At 40.2% G+C, this 21,972-nt stretch overlaps 1 protein-coding gene and 1 pseudogene across 3 annotated transcripts; both read right to left on the reverse strand.

Annotated features, from left to right (window-relative positions):
• Window positions 1-3,253: 3,253 nt before the first annotated feature.
• Window positions 3,254-6,081, reverse strand: LOC308649411 (replication protein A 70 kDa DNA-binding subunit-like; annotated as a pseudogene). Its single transcript has 4 exons — window positions 6,076-6,081; window positions 4,441-5,172; window positions 3,689-4,219; window positions 3,254-3,553 (listed from the first exon to the last, which is right to left on the reverse strand). The product of its transcript is annotated as a replication protein A 70 kDa DNA-binding subunit-like (transcript).
• A 3,754-nt stretch (window positions 6,082-9,835) lies between these two features.
• Window positions 9,836-20,123, reverse strand: MRPS10 (mitochondrial ribosomal protein S10). Of its 2 annotated transcripts, none has more exons than XM_081296017.1 (7): window positions 20,053-20,123; window positions 17,297-17,361; window positions 17,132-17,201; window positions 14,535-14,671; window positions 13,475-13,583; window positions 11,416-11,505; window positions 9,836-10,973 (listed from the first exon to the last, which is right to left on the reverse strand). In XM_081296017.1, the coding sequence occupies exons 1-7, from the start codon at window positions 20,098-20,100 to the stop codon at window positions 10,890-10,892; spliced, it is 603 nt and encodes a 200-aa protein (XP_081152143.1). In that variant the 5' UTR covers window positions 20,101-20,123; the 3' UTR covers window positions 9,836-10,889. The 2 variants fall into 2 exon arrangements, with proteins under 2 accessions (XP_081152143.1, XP_081152142.1); XM_081296016.1 differs by having other exon boundaries at window positions 17,132-17,204.
• Between the last annotated feature and the right edge of the window lie 1,849 nt (window positions 20,124-21,972).

Here is a 21,972-nt window from a genome sequence, read left to right on the forward strand (position 1 = left end):
GGAAGACCACTTCTAGCCCTTAGAATAGAACCTTCTGGTGATTTGGTCTTGTCCTTCCATGTGGTCTGCAGAATCTGTGGTGGAAAGAGTTCTAGGGGAGCAGCTGTCCTTAGCACACTAGGGGCCGTTGCCTTACAGATCAGGCCTGAGTCTTGGAAGTTTTTCATTTTCTAGTTCAAAATACAAATGCCTCCCTCTAACCCACCCAATCCTTTCTGACATTCCCTCCAAAGTTCTAACACAGGAGAAGGATCTTGGGGAATGGCCACAATACCTTTGAAGGCTCTCACTTTTCTAGAAAAGGTCATGCAATCTGCTTTGGATCAATTATATACGCATGCTTATTTTTTAAATATTTATTTTTTAGTTGTAGTTGGACACAATACTTTTGTTTTATTTATTTATCTTTATGTGGTGCTGAGGAGTGAACCCAGGACCTTCCACATGCAAGGTGAGCGCTCTACCGCTGAGCCACCACTCCAGCCCTGCAGGCTTATTTTAATGTAATATAAAAATAATACTTCCAAGAAATCAGAAGACCCACGGAAGTGATTTTTCTAGATTTTAGGGGCTGAAGTTCTGGTGAATCAGCCCTTAATCAAGGGGTAGCACTGCCATCCCCACTGGATATGCATCCCTGAATTGTGCTTACCTCCCGTCGCTGCTCCTACTCCAGAACACCCCCAATTCCTCAAAGTTCCTTGAACCTTCTTGCCATTCCCAAAATGGGAACCCCCTCCTTTGCCAGCCCTTCAAGTACTAGGGGAGTTTCTTCCATATTCTTCAAGGACTAGGGTAGGGCCAGTGTCCTCCTTGCTCCTTACCGTTGCTTCCTGATGGCTTCTTGTCTTTTCTTTCTCAAAAATGCCTGTCCCACGGGAGCCATATCTGACTCCACCCTCTGTTTACTCTTTCTGTTGACATCATTTGCTGGGGATGTCACTTCTTGTCTCAAAGCAGCAAATATTTCAGTGACTTGAACATCCAGGCTGGTAACTGACCACCCAGTCCTGTTAGTTGCAAAGAGTTTTTCTCCTCCCAACCTTGAGCCCTGACCATACCCTTGTGGTCCAGGGCCTGCAGCTGCAGCATCTGGGAGCTTGCTAGACATGCAAATTCTCAGCACACGCCCCCCCCCCCCCCCACCAAGATGAATGGGTGGCTTTGGGGATGGGGCCCAGCAATTTAGCAAACCCCAGCCCTCCCGTGCTTCTGACATACAATAACATCTGAGAAGCACAACCCTAGGCTTTGCTGTCATTGATTTCTCAACTGCCTCTGAAACAGACATTGCCTGTTTTTTTTCTTTTTTTCAAAATTTTTACTTGTAGAAAGGCACAATACTTTTATTTTATTTATTTATTCTTATGTGGTGCTGAGGATTGAACCCAGTGACTCGCATGTGCCAGGCAAGCTACAAACCCAGCCCAGACATTGCCTTCTCTAGTCAGCCTCTCTAATGGCTTACTCTAATACCTGCACTGCAGTAATTCACCAATCTGAGTGACACATCCATCTTGTTGATCTAACATCTGTCACCTTGCTCATGTCCTCCTTTCTTCCTTGTCCTCACCCCACTGCCCTGCGTGCTTGCTGTTTCCTTGACTTCTCTGCCCCTCCTCTCCCTCCAACTCTCTTGGCAAAACCAGGTCCTGGTCAATGCTACCTACTGTGTACTAACACCTCACCACACCCAGGAGGCTGAGCACTGCTAGAGATGATCCTAAAATCACGCTGGCTGCACACACTTCAAATAATGGTGGACTTTCATGCTCTTCCCCATCAAAGTCACTCTTCCTCTAGAAAAGACTTCCTGCCTCCACACCTTCCATGCACTCCCATGGGCGCGGTGACCAAGTGGCATCCTTCACAGAGAGACAGAGGAGCCAAACAACAACTCTTCCCACCAATGTTTACCAACTTCTGTGTCTCTGTGCCCACATCCTCTGCCCTCTTCTGCTGCAGTGGAAGCAGCATCCCCTGCCCACTTCCTTTCCTGTCTGCCCTGACACTTGCTTCCCAGATGATGTCTCTTTTTACCTACTAGACTTTGTTCTCACGATTCTTCCTTTTCTCTTCTGCATCCTCGATTTCTAACAGATCACACCTGTCAGCATTCAGACAGGCTTTAATATTACCTGAATGAAAACAAGACAATCTGTCCTGACCACACACCCAGGACCACATCATGACTTTGGTGGGCCACACTTTTGGGTCATTATGTAAAAATTAGATAAGTAAATATTAAAATTATATTTCATCACTCAGTATAAAAATGAAGATTGTGTTCATTTTGTCTTTGAAGGACTGGGAATCAAAAGCCAGGGCCTTCACATGCTAGGCAAGCACACTAGTGCCGGGCTACACCCTGAGCCCCTTTTAGATTTTGTTTTGAGACAGAGTCTTGCTAAGTTGCTGAGGTTGGCCTGGAACTTGTGATCCTCCTGCCTCAGCCTCCTGAGTCATTGGAATTACAGTTGTGGGCCACTGCATCTGGCTCACCTTTTATTTTGATTTTAAAAGAAATTTAATTCAGGTGCAGTGGCTCATGCCTGTAATCCCAATGGCTCAGGAGGCTGAGGCAGGAGGAACACAAGTTGGAGTCCAGCTTTAGCAATGGTGAGGCACTAACCAACTTAGTTGTTACTGTTTTCTTTCTTTCTTTTTTTTTAGTACCAGAGATTGAATTTAGGGGCACTCAACCACTGAACCATATCTCCAGCCTGATTTTGTATTTTATTTAGAGACAGGGTCTCATTGAGTTGCTTAGGGCTTTGCTTTTGCTGAGGCTTGCTTTGAACTTGTGATCCTCCTGCCTCAGCCTGAGCTAGTGGGATTACAGGTGTGCTCTACAGAGCCCGGCTGTTACTGTTTTATGCCACTAAGTGTTCAATGTTTTCTAAGGTAGCATTAGATGACCTGAACATTCACAAACCTGCTCTGCATCCTCTTCCCCCTCTCTACCCTGAGTGACACATTTCACTGTTTGCAGAGTTAGGGTCAATTACTTGTGACATAGTTGCTGCCTGAAGATAACAAAATCTTAAAATCGACAAAAGCCTGAAGTCAGAGGGCGGGACCTGGGCTATCACCCCTGCTGCTGATCCCCAGGTCTGAGAGTTTGCACCAGAGCCCTCTGAGCACCTCATCCTCTGCCTGGGTCCCGAGAGGCTGCTCTGACTGTGTAGGTGGTGCGGGGCTGTCATTGGGGGTGGGAAGAAACTGGCTCCATTTTAGCTGTTTCACACTCTGCTCACCAACATCGCTGCATTTCTCTGGTGTTCATGGTCAGCCTTCTGCCATAGTCTCTGCAGTCCACGGGCTCCACGGCCATCATGGTGGCTTTAATTTGGCACCCTCTTGTAGGTCTGAAGTTTGACCCTGATTCTGAATGTGAAAGTTCGAAAATTGGTGATCTGGAAAACTTCTTCAAATGCCTGCTCATTCCTCTCTTTTAATTCCTCAAGAAAAGCAGTGTTTTGTCCACGGATGGTTTCAGCAGACTCCTGGAAACAAGTCACTCACTGATTCTCTTGGAAATCCGCGATATTCACTGACAAGATCAAACTGGCAAATTCAATGTCACACTTTTCACAGTGGAATAATCCATTCTGTTGGTCAATCGCTTTCTCACTGCAGTCCTAGGCCAGGCAACCTGGTGCACACAGTTCTCTTTGCAAAGACACACCACTGTTGCCAAGAGCTAAGCTAGCCTGCCTTGTCACCCTGATCAGGTTCTCCCATTTAACCTCACGTAAAGGTTTTCCAGTTGGAGTTGCTCCCTCCTCCTTCTCCAGTCTTTAGATCAAGATGGAAACACCAAACAAGGCTTGTCCTTGTGAGTCCAACCATCCCCAGAGTTTAGAGGCCTGTGGGATGTCAGGATTCACAATGATAGTGCTTAAAGACAGCATGGAAAGAAAGCCTCCATCAGAGACTTTGGCTCCTTCCATGGCATCACGGGCTAGAACCATAGAACTTGTCAGCATCTTCTCCCCAGAGAGTAGCAGTCACTACTTGCCCTGACAAGTCCATCACAGAGATGCTTCTTTCAGCAACTTCTCTGTTGTTATACTTTTTGCGATTTTAATGGCATCTTCATAGCTCTTGCAGATGCCGATTGTGTTCTCTATGTCACCAATCCCTGTGAAATCAAACTGAACTATTGGTAAATGATGACCATCTTCACAGGGCATATCTGAAATCTCATTTATTGAAAGTCATCTCATAGTCTTTTTTTTTTTTTTTTTGGACCGGGGATTGAACTCAAGGGGCACTCAACCACTGAGCCACATCCCCAGCCCTATTGTGTATTTTATTTAGAGACAGGGTCTCACTGAGTTGCTTAGCACCTGGCTTTTGCTGAGGCTGGCTGTGAACTCACGATTCTCCTGTCTCAGCCTCCTGAGCCGCTGGGATTACAAGCATGTGCCATTGCACCCATTCTCATAGTCATGTTTAACAGCTGAGAATTTTTTGTTAGTGATCTTCAGGGTGCCTTTTGAGAAATAATACCCCTTGTCAACTTCAATAAGGGCAAGAACTTGTCCACTTGATCACTGAAAGCACTAGTTGTGATTTCATCACTTTCATCAACTATTTCTTTACAAAAAAGTTTTCCTTCTCCTCAAGAATTGCTCCAGGTTCTGGTTACACAGCATTGATAGTCTACTTGGACTGGTAAGGCTTGAGGCTGGTGATGGGTACCACTTTGGACTGTGTCCCCCCAGAAGGATGCAATAGACTGGTCCCTTCAGGTGTTCAAAATGTTTCTGAGGCACCATAAGCCTTAGATACAGTGGAAACATCTCCGGAGTTCCCATTCTGTTGCTGGGGCTTGCTGGGTGGTGGATTGACAGGTGAGATGGGAGAAGGAACTTGCTGCTGCCCATGTCCTTCATGATAGGGCACTGGATTGCCAAACTTCATCCCAATTGTTTCAGCTGAGTTCAAAACTTCTAAGTCCATCAAAATAATTAATCTCCTTCCATCTTTCAGAGTGTTAGCAATAAATTGATGAATCTGGCAAATACAATTGTTGGACAATCCTTCTTCCTTAACAAGGGGATTCAATCCATTTTACACAAGCAGTTGATAACAAGGTGGACTATTTTCTGTTGTAATGGGACAGATGTTGATGAACTGGCAGATGGGCTTTATAGATGCATCTCCCTGTTGCAGTGGCCCTCTTGCTCAAGTGGTCAACCATGTCCACAGCACTCCTCAGCTTGCTCCAGCTGATGGTTCACCCCAGTTGGTCCACAGAAAAGGTTTTTAAAGGTCTCCAGGGACCTACTTTTCTTACTTAATCTGCCAGATTCATCCTACTTCACCAAACCACATTATTTCTCCAATTGCTCTGGGTTTCAAGGCCCTACACTCCTCTGAGTTCTCTCTGGCTTCACCAGCTGTTCATTTCCTCTGCCAGCCCCTTCACCAGCCTCTGAATACTCTGGGGTTGCCAGGCTTGTCCTCAGTACTCCTGCCTTCCTGCTCTCTCCCCTGATTTCACTCATTCCCTTGACAGTACAGATCAGTTACAGACTGAGAGCTTCCAAATTTTTTATCTCCATCCTGAACCTTGCCCCATAACCCCAGGTGCTTGCATCCAAAGGCATACTAGATGCCAATATCCATATTGCAAACTTAGCAAATCAAACTTGTTTCCCATCAATTCCCCCAACTCTTCCTCAGTCATTACATTTGATTAACTGCTTAGGCGCTCAACTAGGAATCACCTCTGTCCCTCAGAACTCATTTCACTCTATTAGCAGGTCATTCTGTCAGTTCTACCTGCAAACTGTATATACTGAGTCTCATCACTCCTCATCAGCGATGTTTCCAATTCTAGTCCAGGCCCACTCACCTGGCCCACTGCTACAGATCCCTAATGAGCGTCCCAGCCTGCTTTGGGCACTCTTTTACCCAGCAGCAAGAACAGCATATTCTAAAACCTAAATCAGATCCTGTTGCTCTCCTGCTCTAAACCCTCCTATAGCTCCCCATTTACATTGAAGATAAATTCCATACTCCTTCCCACGAGTGACACACTCCTTATGTGACAATCCATCCTACTTCCATCTTCACATAGTGCAAACACACTTGTGAGTCAAACCATCCCCAGAGCTTAGAGGCCTGTGGGATGTCAGGATTCATTCATTCACAAGCTCATTCTAGGATCAGAGTCTTAGCATTTAATGTCCCTCCTGCTTGAGTTGCTTCCTTCCCAGGATTCTCTCCTCTCAGAGAACTCACTCCCCTAAGGAACCATTCAAGAAATTCTGACATTATCCTATTTTATTTTCTACATAGTTCTTACTGCTTATGGAAACTTCCCTCCTGACTTATTCTCTATATTCCCCACTACAGCCTATTCTCTATGAGGAAAGGAACTTCACTATGTGCATTACTGAACCCTCAGGTTTAGAAGAGTGCTTGACACATATAAGGAACTCAAGTCCTTTTTGAGTATCTGAGCAAAGTGGCAGGGTCAGTGCTGAATTCATAGGAGATGTCACTCCTTCCTTTCACAGCTCAACTCCTTCTGGATTCCTCTGAGCTCAGATTAGGGGCATGGGGATAGAGCACACGCCTGTAATCTCAGCAATTTGGGAGACCGAGGCAGCAGGATCTCAAGTTTAAGGTCAGCATCAGCAACTTAGCGAGGCTGTAAACAACATAGCAAGACCCTGTCTCAAAAAAAAAAAAAAAAAAAAAAAAAAGGACTGGGATGAGTGATTAAACGTCCCTTGGTTCAATGTTCAATTCCCAATTCTAAAGAAAAAAAAGCAAGCCTCATAATCAGGTACTTAAAAATAATAAAAAAAAAAATGTGGGATTTTTGAACTGGAAGAGGCCTTGACAAACAATCTCCCCAGTTGTTTTCAAACTTTCTCATCTCAACACACCTACAATCACCGTGGCCACTGGCAGCTGTAGCTTTCTATGGCCAGCATCTCAACTGGCTTCATGTGAGGGTGGCATGAGCTCTGTCCATCTCTTGGTGTTTATTGACATTTAAGCCACACTGTGGAGAAATTAAAGGACAGTACGAGTCACAGGAATGAAAAGCTGACTAAAATTTATTATTCTTGATTATATTGATTATTTCTTATATACTGACGTCTTAGACTGTTGTTACTGTAATAAAACATCTGAGACTTAAAAAAAAAGACAGTACTTCTATTCAATAAATTTTTGTGAATGAACTACATCATAGACTTTGGCTGAGGAATCTAAATTTTGATTGGCTTTTTATGTGGGTCAGTTGCCCATGACTTACCTAAAAATACTGCTGAGCTACTGAAGTATAAATATATCATTTTTTAAAGAGGATTAAAAATCCACAAAGAGAACTGATAGCTTGAAGAGAATAACAATAGTAAGGATTTAAGGAGGGCAGGGTTAGGAATTGAGAAAGGGATTTGCAAAGAACCCTGGGGATTGCAGGCAGTCAGCCATAAGCCTGGTGCAGGAACAAAGGTGTGTTTCAAAACCACAGACCAGGGTCTACTGAGCCCCAGTCAGGCCTGGCCCTAAGCCCTAATGTCAGCCACTTCCATGCCACTGTCCTGGGGGCCCAGTAGGACCTGCCTTGCTGAAGCTCAAACTCTCATGCTGCCCCTTCACACTCTGGCCCTGTGCCAGCAGCAGGGGACAAACTGTGTATTCTGGTTCTTGCCTTTTTGCACATTTAACTTTTATCCCTTAGTTCTTTCCCCTAGTCAGTCTCTTTACTTCTAAGCTTAGAGGAAATGAATATATTTTGCTAATGTGAAAAGGAATCAAACCTGGGACTTAGGTTTTAGTACTCTGCATTCATAGTGGCTGGGGAAGCTGAGGCAGGAGGATTGCAAGTTCAAATTCAGCCTCAGCAACTAAGCTGGGGATGTGGCTCAGGGGTTAAGCACTCTTGGGTTCAATCCCAGGTACTCCCAACCCCTGCACAAAAAATCCTGCATTTAACACATTGACATTTGTTTCTCAAAGCCCCTTTAAGTAGACTCTAGGGTTGTCCCTGTCACTAACCTGAACTTAAATTAATTTCACCAATTTTTTGGCCTGTTTTATCCTCCCACTGAAAGGGCAACTGAGTGGGCAAGTCAGAACTCTTCCAAGGTTGTTTTTTTTACTTCTATAAAGGCAGATAATAATAGGAATGATTTTATTGGGTTGCTAATGAGTTATCAGATAGTAAATGACTGCCCACATGAAGTTTAGCATGATATATGGTGTCTATAATAAGCATGTGACTGTTTCCATCTACACTTCACAGCCATACTCTAAGGTAAGTACTGTCCCTTCCTGGGTGACAATCCCAGGGCCTTTCCAGCTGGTTCTTCAACAAGGCAGCACACGAGCATCTAAGGCATCATCACAGTGGTGCTGCATCTAGTAACAATGATTATTTATCCAATGTCTATTATCTGCCCAGCACTGCACAACATGCATTATCAGTTATCTAATTTAATACTCCAATCTTGGTAAGTAGATACTAGTTCTCACATTTTACTAATTAGTAAATTGAGGCTCTGACAGGGTTAAGTACCTTGCCTGAGCTTACAGCAGTTTGTGAATCTGAACTCTTATCTGATAGGCCTGTTTGACTCCAAAGTCCACATTTTCTCTACTCTGCTACTCAATAATAGTGAAATAAATTTAACGCAGGAAAGGAATGCTTGTTGGCAAGTAGAAAGGTTAGGGGCCTAGTGGTTTTAAATAACTGTTTTACATATTTAATGTTATGAGTATGTATCATTCCTTTTTGAAAAAACTGAAACTTGGCACTGAACTAGTTTTGTTTAATAGTTATATCTGTAACTTTGAACAGAGCAGAAAATAATTATATTTGATATGCTTTACATGAGAGAAAGCAATAATGAACTTAGGGCTACACATTAATGAAAAATAAATCTTACTTTCTACCTGCCTTCTGGTTCATTCTACCATCAGATCCACTTCTCTCATGAAACCATGGAAAGTGAGACCTGGGTATTGCTTCTAATTTTCAGAATATGCATTTTACTCAGGACCAAATTTAAAACAAACATTCCCCCCCCCCATCTCTTCTTCAGCCTATCAGGATAAGAAATTACCTTGTTTATACCAAAGAGACTTTGAATATGCCAAATACTTTGTTGCAAAAGAAATATTGCTAATTTCTGCTACATCTGTAGTTAATTGAATATTTTCCTTAAAATAAGGGTTTAACATAAAAGTTGAAGTGCTAGGATAAGCAACCTGGTTTACAGCATAATTAGTATGAAAACATCTAGAAATGGACATAGCCTTTGAAGGAGTCCTTTCTCATAGAGTCATTGTTGGAGGTGAGCACAATTATAAGTGATTTACATTGCATATGTGAGTGTGTATGTGTACACATGCCAAAAAAAAAAAAACTTACATGTGGACCTATACTTATTTTTAAAGACCTGCCTTTTAAAATAAAAGTGTGTCACAAATTGCTGCTTTGCTAGATGCAGTCATTATCATATTGCTTCTGTCTGATTGACTAGTTAATTCTGAGACTTATACCTGGGATGAGTATGCTTTACACATTTGTGAATGACAGTCAATAACTGAGCTAAGGAGGTCATGGGGCACAGGCTATAGTTCTTTTCATGTTAATCACAATAAAGTAAGTCTGACACATAAATAGGATGTATTCAAAACACTGATAGCAGATCAGTTTAAAGGGAAAAAAACTGAGAAGTCATAATTACCCCAAAGATGTGAAAGAAACCACAGACACAGACCTGATTCTGCTGTAAAAAAGAAACAAAGCACCCTCCTGAGGTTACCATATCAACTGTTCAGTCCATTGTACTCTTGCATCTTTCAGGGTTTTAATTTCATGGAAAAATAGACATCTCCAAATAAAGCAAATGAAAACCACCAAAAGGGCTTCCTACTGGGGACAAAATTAAGGAAAAATATTTATCTGGGCCTTCAATGTTTAAAAGACATTAATTCTATTCAATTACTGGTATTTACTACAGTAGTGAGTGCAAAGTTTAATAAAAGCTTACTGAATGAATCACAGGATGAATGAAATGACACACAGTAATTTCTTGAGAGCATACACTCCACTGTATGAACCTTGGAAGTAACCCTGTAGGTGTTTGGGTTATGAGAGTTTAGTGCATGTCATAAATGTGCTTCATCTGCTGCAGGTATATCCACATTCAAAAATGTAATGTTTAAATAAATAAGGTCAATCTGTTGGTCATTACCGCCAAGGAAGAATATGCTAGCCTGTACGAAGGTAAAGATTAAAACCTTTAACTGCTCAGTGTTAAATTAACCAAAGGTTCTCTTTTGAGGAAATTTAAAATTAAAAAAGTGTGTGAAAAAAAACCACTCATTTTCCAATATGTGAAATACTATAAATTAAAATCAGCAGAAACTAATAATAGAACAATAGCAGAACAAAATATAAAATTTGACTCTTGGCCCAGAGTATCCAAGTGGTTCGCTTGTACTTTTTATTTTTTGTGGTACTGGGGATTGAACCCAGGGGAATCTCTCACCGAATCACATTTCTAGCTCTTTTCTTATTTTGAGATAGGCTTTCACTGAGTTGTTGAGGCTGGCTTTGAACTTGCTTCTGCTTCAGCCTCCCAAGCAGCTGGGATTATAAATGTGCACCACCATGGCTAGCTGCTCAAGTTTTTAAAACTGGAACGGAAACAATGACATGGATAAAAAAGAACAAAATGTCTTTTACTTCATTTCAGCCTGTTCCATTCCCTGTTTTCAACTGAACTGGGCAAGAGGACTCAACAGAGCAGTGAGGAGAACTCCAGACTGCCTCAGCTGCAAGCACTCTCCACTCAAACACACACATCTGGCCCACTCTTCTTTCAAGTCCAAAGTGGTTCCCTGAAGCTTCATGACTTGCTTTCTTCTTTTTCCTCTGGTACTTGTTTCCAGATTGGCTCCTTGATGTGATCTGGTAATTGTTCTAACCGTGTCTAAAAACAGAAACAAAACTATTTAAATGATTTTTGCTACAAAGTGAATTTGTTAATTTTTTAAATCCCCTTTGCCTTTTTGTAGGAGTCTAAAATGGGGAGAGGGCAACTTGATATATGTAAGGCATTTGTTATATATATATATATATATATATATATATATTAAAAATTTATTTGATCCTCAGTGATCTCCAGGGAACGCTACACAATGTGGTCACCAAGTCCAGACAACTAGTAGGGAGGAAGACTTCAGAGATGGCTCAGTGAGGATGTGGGGGGATTCTGAGATTGCACAGGAATGGGGGAACCCCCAGCCATTGTGCACACACAGCTTCCAGTGCGACAGGTCTTTCCCTCCACTGCAGGGGCCAAGACCAGGCTGCGATATACCAGGCTGATACAACACAGGTATCCCCCAAAGAGGTAGAAATTCAAGTCCTACCTTCGTTATTTCCATGGCAACTCCTTCAGGTAAGTTTCGCTGAATATATTCCAAGTAGACATCTGCTGTGCATCCAGTTAGATGCTCTAACTAAAATATCAGACATAAAAACAGTTCATGCTATGCTGTTAAAGCAGAAATCTTTTTTTTTGTTGTTGTTGTTGTTTGTTTTTTGGTAAAAGTGAAGCCTGGTTTTCCCCTAAGAATCTTTAACAGACTAAAAAAAGAAAAAAAAAGAAAGTACATCCTTTGGCTGAACTAGATATGGGGCCCTGAAGTCTGCTTCTTACCAGATGCCACCCTAAAAGCCAGGGGTCCACAAAACACCAAATAAAACCAAAAAGAAACAAGACTAGATTACCAGATAAAGTTAGTTTATGATTTTTATTATGCTCTACAACAAGATGATTCTGCTGACATAGATAGAATTTTGAGTCTTTCTTTATTCTTTAGGGCTGGGGGTATAGCTCAGTGGTAGAGGGTTTGCCTAGCATATATGAGGCCGTAGGTTTGACTCCCAATATCACAAAAGAAGAAAAACAAAAGGATTACTTAGACCTTTTTCCTTTAAAAGTAGGAACCTTTTCTTAACATATTTGTGTACCACGCCCCCCAGCTTTTTAAAAACAACTTTTTGGTAGTTGTAGATGGACACGATGCCTTTATTTTATTTGTTTATTTTTATATGGTGCTGAGAATCAAACCCAGTGTCTTATGCATGCTAGGCAAGTGCTCTGCCACTGAGCCTTTTTTGCCATACTGGGGATTGAACCCAGAGCCTCACACACATTAGGCAAGCATCCACAGCCCTTTTTTTTTTTTTTTTTTTTTTGAGACAGGGTCTCACTAAGTTGCCAGGGCTAGTTTTGAACTTAAGACCTTCCTTCCTCAGTCTGCCTGTACTATCTTGCCTTGCTAACATATTTGTACCCTTAAATGTACAGTGCTTTCATGTAAAATACATATGCTTTTTTTTTTTTTAAAAAGAGAGTGAGAGAGAGAGGGGGACAGAGAGAGAGAGAATTTTTTTTTTTTAAAGAGAGAGTGAGAGAGGAGAGAGAGAGAGAGAGAGAGAGAGAGAGAGAGAATTTTTAATATTTATTTATTTTTTAGTTCTCGGCGGACACAACATCTTTGTTGGTATGTGGTGCTGAGGATCGAACCCGGGCCGCACGCACGCCAGGCGAGCGCGCTACCACTTGAGCCACATCCCCAGCCCGAGAGAGAATTTTTTAATATATTTTTTTTTAATTTATTTTTTCTTAGTTCTCGGTGGACACTGCATCTTTGTTTGTATGTAGTGCTGAGGATCGAACCCGGGCTGCACGCATGCCAGGCGAGCGCGCTACCGCTTGAGCCACATCCCCAGCCCCACATATGCTTTTTTTAAAAATGACACTTATTAATCATTCATTGTGTGATGGAAGTATTCTAAGTACTTTACCCAAATATGTCATTTAATCCTCACGCTAACTTTATGAGCTGGGTTCATTATTATTTTCATTTTATAGATGAGGCACACATCACACAGCTAGTAAGCACCAGAATTTGAACTTTTTAATACTGTCAGTCTGACTCCAGAACTCACAGCTTCCTTTAATAATAAAACTATACTAGCCCTAGTGAACACATAAATGAATGATAACAGTTGAAAGAAAAACCTAATGCTGTATATCATCATCACAGAAAAATCCCATTAGATTGTGGAAATAATTATAAGTTGTATTAAAAACTAGGATTTTGAAGCATGGAGCAAAATTATTCCAGTGCTATCTGATTATATAAAAATTAGCTGACATAAAAAGAAAAAAAAAACTGGAGAGAAAAAAATTAGCATAATCTGCATTTATGCATTAGAGTATTTACTACTATAAAGGATGGCTTGCAGTTTGGTTTTTCTACTATGTGGCTTCCATGAACACCAAAAAAGACATGTGCCTTCTACAACTAAAAGGTAGAGGCTGGTTAAAAGGAAGTCATGGTTAAAGGAAACTTATGATACATATTATTTTAAATTCTGGATATTTAAAAAATGCCTCAATGGGTGAAATAAACTCACCTCTAAACATCTGTAAAGTGTTCTCATTTCATACTGAACTCTGTGCTTTTTGAAAATATGCACTGATTTGAGAAGAGTAAATCGCTCTATTTTCCTTGGAGGTTCATGTCTGAAATTAATGGACAAAATAATAAACTTAAGCTAAATGACATTAAAACCCATGTCACTGATACCAAATCATGATTCCACAATTTTGTAGGTCAGGCTCAAACTCAATTATAGGTATTTACTAATTTCATTTGTCAGACTGTCATCTTTAACAACTACTGTTACAAAGCTCAGGCCAAAACAAACACCACAGATAACAATGGGAAGCTTTTCCCATAGACTCAAAAGCATTGGAAACAAATTGTGAACACATTCATGCACTCATGGTTTCTGTTTTTATGCCTATTGAGTCCCTTATTAACCAAATGCATGACCTGTGAAGAGCACAACAGTGTGGTGAATACAGTGGTCATGCCTGCTGTGTGTTGTTTGAGGAAAACAGATTATGTTGATAACTACAAAATTGTATTTTGTTTTGGGAAAAAGTCTGGCCTTCTGTTTCTGTTTGTCAGACTGGGATAGCCCCAAGTAAGTCCTGTTCAACAAAGAAGGAGCAGGGGAAAAGACAAAGGAGGCAGTTCTTCTTTACCCTGGAGTGACTCCAAAGCCATATGAAGCTCCTTACACATGCATGTACTCCTGGGTGAGTGGTGTTCCTTAGGGCAGAGTGGAAACAATGGATGCATCAGACAAAAAGATCACCACATCCAAAGGGTCTGAAAGGCGTGTTTGTTCACCTACTTTACCTCCCTGTTTCATGGAGATTCATGGGCTTCTTGGGTCTCTTAATGTCAGTGAGATTTCTTTCATTATCCTGTTTACTAATTCCAGTATTTAAAAGTCCCAGTAGACAGAAAGGGATGATCCTGTTTTGGATAACATGACAAACCTAAACAACCCATCATGACTTGTACCCCACTTTATGAGCTCAGACCCATTTGGGATCAGCACCAGTTTCCTCGTTATTATACTACAGCAGCTACCAGATCAGATTAGGAAAAGTTTTACTTACACTTTAATAGAGATACCAAGTTCTTTAGCAGCAAGCACCGCAAAATATTCGTAACTGTCCAATACGGCCTTATCATGGCCTTTTACTAAAATCGACAGACGTTTATATAATGTGTCTGGTTCATCAGAAATGGTTATCTAAAATGAAAAAGAAAAGTTTCAAGGGCTGGGAATATAGCTTAGTTGGTAGTGTTTGCCTTGCACGCACAAGGCACTGGGTTCAACCCCTAGCATTGCAAAAAAAAAAAAATTTCAATTGTGTTTCCTCTCATATTTACAACTAGAAAACTTAACATTTTATCCTTGACAAAAAAACTTTAGTTTACTAATAAATGGGAAGAAAAATGCTGAGAAACATCTTAACACTGTTATTTAACTACCTACATGCTAGCACATTTAGATTTGCACAATGACCCTCGGATGTTGTTAAAACAGTTTGAATCAAAAGAACTTTCAAGGCAACCTACAAAATCATTAGCAGGACCTGCCAATTTAATAATTATTGAGCCCAATATTCACATTAACAATTTGTTAAGATTTTTCTAGACATTTGTCCCATATGTAGTCATTTTATTCATGTACATGGACACCAAAATGGAACTGTGTTATATACAATAAGAAATAATCTCAGGGTCTGTTAACAAAAATCAAAAGATCTGGATTGAGAATTACACTCTATTTATAGTTGAAGGACCATGGGCAAACCTTATTTCACTGCCCCTTAGTTTTCTCATATATAAAACACAGTAATAAGAGACCTTGCTATAGCTCATAGCAAGGAAAAACTAAGAAAACACAAATTAAAGTGCTTATAAATTGTAAAACATTGTTATACGAACTGAAGCTATTTCTATTCACTTTTTTAATTAGGTTTTTTTTCATGTATGCTTTGCCTGCTTTAATATATATATTACTCATGTCTAATTAAAATGTTATGACACTGACTGTACCTATAACTTCTCTCTCTTCCACTCTAATACCCAAAGACCTTAGAAATAATGGGTTTGACATTTCTGACTGTCTTCCAAAAGGTGAATTATCTGTATTTCATTCACCTGTTAAACCAGTAAATTATATTACTAATCCTATGATTCAGGGTTAAATTACTTCATCTCTAAAAAGATCTACTTACTAACCAGGAAGCTAGACATTTACTCTCAATTACTCCAAATGGAGTTGTTGAAAAAACAGGATATACTGATATCCTAAAGTTGGAGGACAATGTGGAAGTGCAAATATAGTCCAAAGATGTGTTCTGATTGATTCTTGTAGGGTTTTATATTTAAATATTAGTTTTTGCAGTGCTGAGGATAAAACACAGGGCTTTGTACACACTAGATAAGAGTTCTACCACTAAATTAAAGCCCTTGTAGGGTTTTAATTTGTTATGAATGTTAAAAATCAGGAGATTTCTTATTAAAATCTGGATATTAGTTTAGGTTGGGAGATTTGGTGATTAGGCATCAAGTGTGATTTCTGATATGGTCACTGTGGCTAGAGTAAGAAGTACAAGGACAGTATGCCACTGTGCCCACATTGCCACCTCTTCTTCCAAGCCTGGCCCCTGCAGTCATCCAAGTTGGAGACCACCGTTTAAATGTACTATCACATGGGGCTGGGATTGTGGCTTAGCGGTAGAGGGCTCACCTAGCAAGGGCGGGACCTGGGTTCGATCCTTAGTACCACATTAAAAAAATAAATAAATAAATAAAGGCATTGTGTTGTGTCCATCTACACCTAAAAAAAATTTAAAAAAAAATAAATAAATGTACTGCCACAGAGATATAGCCAGTATCTACTAAGTAAATTTAGTATAACACAATTTTATTTTGGTGTGCACATGCATGAATAAAACGATTGTGCATGGACAAATGTCTAAAAGGATTCATACAAAACTGTATTTTTAATAGGTGGAAATGAAAGGACTTAGAATTTGAAAGGATTCTTTTTTTGAGAGAGAGAATTTTTTAATATTTATTTTGTTTTCAGCGGACACAACATCTTTGTTTGTATGTGGTGCTGAGGATCGAACCCGGGCCGCACGCATGCCAGGCAAGCGCGCTACCGCTTGAGCCACATCCCCAGCCCCTTGAAAGGATTTTTTAAAATTACAAATAACACAAAAATTGGGCTGATGGAATCAGTGCTTCTACAAGGTTACATAGCTCCTTCTGGATTTCCATAATTTGTGTTCTTTTTCACTCTGAAAAATAAAGCACTGTCCAGGCCTAGACTCAGTACTTAAAATGAAAACAAAGATGTGGAAGTTACAAGAAAAGTACTTTTCCACAATATAACATCAAGTATTACAACTCCTCAATTATGCTGAGCTAAGAGTAAAACTATTCTTTACCACAGTTATTTGGGTTAAATAATGTGTTCTTTTAGAACTTATTTTGATACTCTGAAAGATAACACATGAACACCCAGGGACACTGGAGAATATGCAAGAGTATGCATACTGTACATTTGCTAGTATTCCAGAATAATCTGTTTTTATTCATAATGTGTTTGGAAAACAAACCCAAATGAAATCATTAGGAAAAGTTATTGATGATGTATCTTCTTATGCTAATGTATGTATCTTCTTATACATACAGTAGGTTTGGTCAAATCCTTTGGAACATCAATGTGAAGGTTTGAGAACTGTACCCACTTCATGCTGGTACTGCTATGAGTGGGGAAAAAAAAAAGAGAAAACCAAGTTAAAAAGCACACAGACCCATTTTCTAGTTCAATTAGGCATGTCCAATGTATACTTACAGAAGAAAGGCACCATTATTTGCTGTACTGCTCTTAGAACTGTTTACAGACAAATTCCCCAAGCCCTTAAAAAAAAAAAAAAAGTGGGTGGGGGGGCATATATTAGAATTAAAGTCAATTTCCAAACCACTCAGTTTCCACTAAAAATTAAAAGATACATGATGCTTCAAATACAGGGATATCTGATTATTTCACATAAAGAAGTTTGGATACCTAAAAGGGACAGATTAATTTCAGAATAAATAAGAGGACAATGGTTGAAAATTAAAAAGCACTCTCAAAACACTAGAATCTCAACTCCCACAAGGAAAAAAAAAATCTATGAATTAAACATGTGGACATTAAAAAAAAAAAAAAAAAGCATCAAATGTGACTTTATTTTCCCACTATTTTTTTTTTTACAGATTAACTGTACATCTGTGCCAGTGAACGCAATCCCCCTGGTGGAACAAATATTTTTATGCAATAAAATAATTGAATATATAATTTAATTTATTATTGTCTATTTATTAAGAGTTGGAATAAGTACCCTTCTTTTGAAGCCTCATGCGTCTTTTCAAGCATATGCATTTCTTGGCTTGGCTAGGATAACTAGCTTATAAAGTAACTGAAATACAGTACACACTGGAACTTGCACCCATTACTAACTGCTATGCCACACAGGGCAACAATTCAGCAATGCCAAATCCTTTCTTGTGAGCACCCCCTGGTGGAACAAAACTTTTTTGTTCTAGGAAACTTAAATGCTACTCTATACTATCTGTTTTTCCTTTAAGCTTTCCTGATATTTAAAAGTGTACCTTGAGAAAGTAGGAGCACAGAATCCTCAAAATACAATGAAGATGAAAATAACAAGTTGGCACAAGCAAAGCTTAATTAAAATAACCGATTGTCATTTAAGTGGTTTTTTAAAAAAATATATTTTAGTTGTCAATGGATCTTTTATTTAATTTACTTATTTATATGCTAAGGATCGGACACAGGGTCTCACACATGCCACAACTCCAGCTGAGCCACAACTCCAGCCCTGACTTAAATGTTTTAAAAGCCTATTTGTATTGTTTTTCTTCTCTTTACTCAAGTTGGAGACAATTCAAAACTTTTCATATTCTCCCTTGGCTCATGAGAAAAAAAGAAAACGAAAAGGAAATTAGGCAAATACAAGGTAGCAAGAAGTATGTGTCATTCTTCACACACAATCCCAAAGAAAACTTCCTCCTTGCATCTATGCCAGTGATCACACAATCCAGTTGTGCAAAAAAGGAGAAATCTAAGGAATATGACACTTCTTAGTAATACTCTTCCTCTATAAATCTCAGCTTTTAACAGCTGCCTAAAGTGTTGTTATATCCACCAATCAACTTAAGTTCTTAAATTTTCTTTTTGCTCTCTTTTTAAAAAATTTGAGAGGGCACAATGTGGTGGCATGCACCTGTAACCCAAGCTACTCAGGAGGCTGAGATAGGAGGATCCAAATTCAAAGCCAGTCTGGGGAATTTACCAAATCCCTGCCTAAATAGATAAATATATACATAGGGCTGGGATGTAGCTCAGTGGCCAAGTGTCCCAGGGTTTAAACTCTAGTACCAAAAAAAAAAAAAAAAAAAAAAAAAAATTTTTTTTTTCTTTTAAGGGCGTGTGATTGGGGAACTTTGTCTGGATAAGTTCATTTTAGCACTTCAAAAATCTCAACTTCTAACACCATCTAAAAAAGAGTGGTCCTCAAAGTGTGGTCTGAAGACCGGGGTAGGGGGATGTCTCTGTGACACTTTCAGATTTGGGAAATCAAAACTATTTTCATAATAACACTAAAATGTTATTTAAAACTTGTCTCATTCTCTCACAGTGTACAGTGGCATTTTCTCAAGGATGAATAATGTGTGATAAAACAAAATGCAAAAAACAAATATGAAAATCCAGCAGTCTTCTATTAAGCCAAATATTAGAGATCTCTGTAAAAGTGAAAAACATTGCCACTCCTCACGTAATCTGCTTTTGTTTTGGAGAACACAATTCCCATAAAATGTTAACTATGTTAACATGTAAAGAATTTTTAGTGTTACTCCTCCCTCCCCCTACTGGGGATTGAACTCAGGGACGCTCTAACTCTAAACTACATCCGCAGACCTTCTTATATTTTATTTTGAAACAGGGTCTCGCTCAACTGCCTAGGATGGCCTCGAACTTGTGATCCTCCTGCCTCAGCCTCCTGAATAGCTGGAATTACAGGCGTGCACCACCGCGCCCGGCTTATTAGGGTTACTTTTTAAACGGGTATTTTTAAGATTCTCAGTTTTATTTTTGCAAACCAAAATATAGGTAGTTAAGATTCACAAAACTGAAAATCTCTTTGGAGTCCTTATCTCCAAAAGTGGGACGGGGTCCTCTGGCTAAAAAGCCTGAGAACCGCTTCTTAAGTTTTTGTTTCTCTTCCAAAGAAACGTGTGGAGGATATCTAACCCACTTTGCCGACTTCAGAGACCATCCTCTAAATCTCCCAATCCCCGGGTGTCAGGAAGATGTCCCACTTTAGTTGGGGACTGAGATCTAGAGCCGGCTCAGCGGCTGACTTTCGCGAGGCAGGTTTCCGGTCTTCTCAATAAAACCAAGGCTTTTCTCATCACCTTCCTGCAAACAGCAGCCCGGGACGAGTAACAGATATCGGGGAAGACTCCTGATGGGCTGAACAGCGGGTGGCAGCGGGAATTAACCACTGTCCCCGTTGGCCCGCCCAGTCTCCCCAAATCTCTCCTTACCTGCCAGAGGTGCCGGCACAGAGCCCCAAGCGCTGTCCGCGCCGCCATCTTGCTGCCCCGAACTTCCAGAAGAGCTTCCGGGGTCACAGGTGCGTCCTAAGACCATAGAGTTCGATGAAAGGAGAGAGTACGTCCTCGTGTTCCGCCACAGGAACAACCATAGAGACGTGATTCCTTGGTTTTGAGGGTTGGATCCGCTTCCTGATTGCAATCGCGTCTGAGTAGAATTGCTTGAGTCCACATCTACCTAGTAATCAAGTTTCATAAGTATTTTCACCGTCAAACCATGCTTGTCCTATGGGGTTCCGTGAGGCTGGAGGCCAACACAGCAAAAGCTTGGGAAAAAAAACCAAAACAACTACCAACTACTGAGCCCAAATCCTAACCATTTATCTTATTGCAACAGACTTGTAGTTTTGTTCCTTAAAGTTACTTTCCTTCCCTACACCAACTGGAATTCTTGTGCCCCAGGTATCTTATATAGCTCCATCTTACTAATCTTCCTAATCTTCATTTCCTTATGTTACTCTAGTATTTGAGACTACAATGAATGCCTTCACCTACTAAAACGAGCCCAAATAGTGCCTAGTACTTAATGTCCACAGTAGTTTAATTTGGTGAATCAGATTTGCTGTAATAAAATTTTCTTTCATTTGTGCAAATTTCTAAGCTTTATTGTTTTCCAAAGTGCTTTCACATAGGCAATTTAATGGAAAACTCAAGATTTATAATTAGGAAATCTGGATTGTAATAATCTCTGGTTTACCACTTAGCTGAGTGACTCTGGGCAAGTTTCTTTCCCACTTTGAGCTTATTTTCTCATACGTCCAATAGAGATGATAATAGGTTTCACTTCAAATAGTGTCTATGAGGATTAAATGAGATACTGATGTATGATAGTTAGTACATTGTCTGCCACATAATATACAATCAATTTCATCTACCATTTGTAACATAAAGTTTCTTGTATCTTTTGCTTCACAAGGTCGTGGAGAAGATTAAGAGGATCAAGGTTATGAGAACACTCAAAGCATCTAAATAAAGCATTATACAAATGTAGATGTTTCTCCTCACAAGTTGTTATTTCTCCTTATTTACCCTATTTTGCAGGCAAGAGAACAAAGTAAAGGGTAGAATAATTTGTGCAACATTCCATACAGGGATGAGAGATTTAGAAGCAGAAACCAGTTTTCCTGCCCCTCCAATTGGGCTCTGCTCAGTAGAATGTAGTCCATGTGAGGGTGGCAGAGTGGTCCTACTGCATGGTATGGAAACAGCACACATTTCACCCATGTGCATGTCGCTTGGCTCAGCTGTGCCCCATCATGGCTGACCACCCAGGGTCCTCCTCAACATTAGGCTCTCTTAATTGTGAGGTTGGAAGTGGTCTATCTCAGCCAATGGGTTTTCCTGAAAGCAGCACTCCTGCCCCCACCGCCATCCCAACCCCCATCTGTTTTGCTGCTTCTGAAGTTTGCATCAGTCTCTCAATGACTCCTCAACTGGCCTCTGCCCCTTTGAGTAGCCTGAGTTTGGAAAGTGTTCTGCAGCCACAATGATGGTAATATTACGATTCTCTCTCCAGATTTTACAGACACACACACACACACACACACACACACACACACAAATTTGTTAACTTAATCTCAGACATGAATTTTTTCCTAATTTTATAGGTGAAGAAACAGGTTCAGAGAGGAAATAACTCACTCAAGCTTGGTTTCAACTGAACCAAGAACCATCTTTGAAATCCTAGTTCAATGCCTTCCTTTCCTGCCCCAGCAGAGAGCTTGTTCTGATTCTCTGATGAGGCCCAGTTCTATTTGAGTCTCCTTTGGATTAAAGGAATCAAGACACCCATCCTCCACCACACCCTACTACAAAAGAAAACGGGTTTACTTTTAAAGACATGGTGGCCCA

The sequence above is a fragment of the Spermophilus citellus genome, assembly GCF_964194105.1.
Source record: "Spermophilus citellus genome assembly, chromosome: 5".
Classification (NCBI taxonomy): domain Eukaryota; kingdom Metazoa; phylum Chordata; class Mammalia; order Rodentia; family Sciuridae; genus Spermophilus; species Spermophilus citellus.